Source organism: Plectropomus leopardus, unplaced genomic scaffold (genome assembly GCF_008729295.1).
Source record: "Plectropomus leopardus isolate mb unplaced genomic scaffold, YSFRI_Pleo_2.0 unplaced_scaffold8621, whole genome shotgun sequence".
Taxonomy (NCBI): domain Eukaryota; kingdom Metazoa; phylum Chordata; class Actinopteri; order Perciformes; family Serranidae; genus Plectropomus; species Plectropomus leopardus.
The window spans coordinates 1-3,539 of NW_024695029.1; the positions used below are offsets into that span (position 1 = coordinate 1).

Consider the following 3,539-nt stretch of genomic DNA (forward strand, 5'->3'; position numbering starts at 1 on the left):
ACACACACACACACACACACACACACACACACACACACACACACACAGTGATTTCATCTGTGTGCAGCTATATAAAAAGGTGTCACCGTAAAATTCAATTCACAAAATTTTAAGCAAATCAGAAGGTTTTTGACAGTTGAGGCTGCCGGCATGTTTTTACACTCGACATTTTTTCACATGTCAAGTATTGTTTTATGAACTGGTTTACAGGTGTAACGACATTTAAATCAACAGAATCACAAGAAATCCAAGTTTAGGTATAAAAACCACTTTGTTATGGTCAGTAAAAAATCAATCCTGTTTTGGCTTTAAATACCTGGTTTTGGAGGCACAATCCCAGCTGGAAAAACAGCAAAGTCTAAAAGCTGTCTAAAAGCAGCTGAAAATGCAGCCAGTACTCACTAAAAAAAGCTACCTGCATTTCTTATTGGTCAAACAGTGTGGTAGATACCTGGCAGAGGACGTCAGAGGACAGGCTGAGCAGACTGAGGACGTTACGCTCGTACCAGGGGTCCATCATGCCCAACATGTGGGCGATATCGGTGGTGCTGTCCTCCACTATAGTGCCGTTACTCTCCTGTCAGACGGAGAGAATAAAAACTTTTAACACCTCAGTCAAAATGCACATAAATAACATTTCATGTCATTATATTACAGTAAACTATTATCTGTTCCACTTTCTAATGAGGCACCGTTTAGAAAGGGTTAATGCATTAGGTTTTAATGAATGGCTTGATTATGAGAGAATTTAGGATGGTGTTAAGACTTTAGGACATTTCTCTAATTTTAGGAGGTTTCTAAGATTTTAGGACATCATTATGGGCTTCTCTAGGACCTCAGTCAGGGGTGCGGGGGATCCTCCACTGGCACTTTTTTTGATAAAATAGCTCTACTTTGTTGCTGTTTTATTCACTCTGGCACCTTTGTGTACTTAAAGTACAAAAACAATTCCTCACTTTAATGAATTGTTTGTTAATGCTTTATTGATAAGTTATCAGCAGTTGTTATAAGCATTTATGGAAACACAACACCCTGGTGAACGTGCTAATTTCAGCTCCCTAACCGTTGAGATGCAAGGACACCGATACAAATTAATCTGCACCGTGTTTGTACGAGAGACTTAATAAGTAAGAGATATATAAAGAGAAGTAACCACTGGTAAGTTTTCACAGACCTCTGCATCTGCTGTTTACCTGTTCTTTGGTCTGTCCGGGACGTCAAAGGGACACACCAAAAAAAACCCCAAAAAAACTCCACACACAAAAGGCACACTTGTCCTCTGCAGAGCCGTGTACACAGCTTTGCTCTACTGGCAGTGGGAAGGAGTCTTTAGTCTATTTTTAGCAGGTTTACCCATTTTTAATTAAATTTAATTTTGGCGGTAAACGAAGGCCTCTGTATACATGTACAGGTAAAAGACTGAATCAGCCGTCTCACCACAATTTTGGTTGAACTTCCTGTCGTCCCCTCAGTCGGTGTGTTTCCTCCTCCTGTGCTTCCTGACGTTCTCCTTCTGGTGGGAACAAAGTAAAACTGCAGTTTGCAGGTCTTGGTGAGTCGGGGGCATTTACTCTCTTTCTGCTGCAGGTCGCTGTACGCCCGGGCCAGCCTGCCCGCCTCTCTGTCACCTCCAAACACCACCACCTTGACCAGGGTGGGCACTTGTGCCACATCGCCTTCATCGCAGCTGAGGATCGGCCTCCTGCGGACGCACACGTGCTTCCGGGGGGAGAGGGGATCCAGGGCGGCGGTGGACGGATCCAGAGGATGAGCGTGTCTGGACCTGGAGTGTTTGAGCTGTGACCCAGTTCTTTGAAAGTCTTTGGTAAAATCGCTCCGGTAGCCCATACTCTGAGCGCGCCGGCAGTTATTCGGGCTGCGGGGATTTTTAAAAAGCATGGAGAAGCGCTCTACGCCTAAGATGGATCTGGATTTCTTTTTGGGCTTCTTTCGAAGCTTTGGTTGGCTTTCCTGTCCTTCCTCTGTGTCCTCGTGTGCCGTGTCCTCGCTGAAGTCACTCTCCACGCCCGATGAGCCGGACGGCGTGGACACCACGGACCAGCTGGAGGACAGAGAGAAGCCGGAGTCTCTCGAGGAGGAGGATGTGGTGGAGATGCGGTGGTTTTGAAACTCGTCGTCCACTTTGTTTCCCTCCACCTCGTCTTCCTCGTCCACACTGGTGTCGTTATTATCGTCCTCGTCCTTTTTCAGGAAACATTCTGGCAGTGAGTCCAGTTCGGACTCACTCTTGAGAACATCGTTCAGAACATCTGAAGAAGAAAATATTTAAGAAAGGTTATATATAAACTCCAGTTCAGGCATTTGGAGAGCTGTCTTATGTTGGACTAGTTACCAAAATTGTCGTTTTCCCAGGAGCACGTGTGACATTTGGGGAACGGCAGCGTGAAAGTCTCAACAGCTCCTGATGAGAGGAGGTCACGCTCAGGTTAAAGAAGTATTTGACTGCTGGAAAGATGGTCTATTAACAAGACTAGTCTGTCTCTGCAGCAGAAAGACACAAATACTTTTGAAGTGGAGAAAACGGAGAAAAGGACATTTTTGCTCAAGAGGTAGAAAACCTCCAACTACCACAATGCACTGCACCGCACCAGACCCAAAAACGCTCCCGTGAACTGTCTGTTTCAAATGATGATGTCCAGCTGGTAATTTTTTGTACTTATAAGACATTTCTTGTATTTTAGGACATTTTTAAGATTTTAGGACATTTCTAGAATTTAAAGACATTTCTAGGATTTTAGGATGTTTCCAGGATTTTAGGACATTTCCCCGATTTTTGAATTTTTCTAGGATTTGAGGACACTCCTTGGATTTTAGAATGTTTTTAGGGTTTAAGGACATTTCTAGGATTTTAGAACATTTCAAGGATTTTAAGATAATTCCAGGATTTTAGGATGTTTCTTTGTTTTTAGGTTGCATCTTTGTTGGAGGTGCAAGGGCACTTTTTTTGATAAACAAGCTCTGTTTGGATGCTGTTTTATGCACTCTGGCACCTTATGTATACTTAAAGTAAACCTGGCACTCTATCGGGGGCCAGATTTGGCCCACAGGCCATAAGTTGAGTATCACTGCTTTAAGGAGGCACTACAGGACAATAGAAAGCAGAATAATCAGAGCAACACTTCACACATTTATCTATTTCCACTTTGTTTGTGCGTTTTGTGTTATCTGTCTCACCAGTATCTGGGCAGCCATCAGCAGGACCAGGACCTGCGACGTTCTCTCGGAGCCTCTCCATGCTGTGCAGCAAAACTCGTCTCGCCGCGCTGAGATCTGCTGTCGAGGCTGCTGTCTCCATGCGGTCAGTCACCGCCTCCATCAGCTGCTCCAGCTCCTCTGGACGCTTCCTCTGGAGGAACAGCAGAAAAGTTTGTTTTAGGAAGGAAAGAATAAAGAGAAGTTGTGCGTCTAGAACACGCCGGTCAGCCACCTGCAGGGCGGCGTGGAGCGCCTGCAGGTCACGGTCGGTGCCCAGAGCAGCCTGGAAGGCGTGCAGGATGAGGGTGATGGTGACGTCTGTG

The 3,539-nt window shown here is 45.2% G+C and overlaps 1 protein-coding gene across 1 annotated transcript; it reads right to left on the reverse strand.

The window, feature by feature from the left end:
• Positions 1 to 451: 451 nt before the first annotated feature.
• On the reverse strand, positions 452 to 3,533 carry LOC121940406 (phosphoinositide 3-kinase regulatory subunit 5-like; the record flags this gene model as incomplete). Its single annotated transcript, XM_042483185.1, has 5 exons — positions 3,449 to 3,533; positions 3,196 to 3,367; positions 2,354 to 2,422; positions 1,438 to 2,270; positions 452 to 577 (listed from the first exon to the last, which is right to left on the reverse strand). Coding segments are annotated over exons 2-5 (1,170 nt in total), but the record flags the coding sequence as incomplete, so codon positions are not given.
• Positions 3,534 to 3,539: the final 6 nt, after the last annotated feature.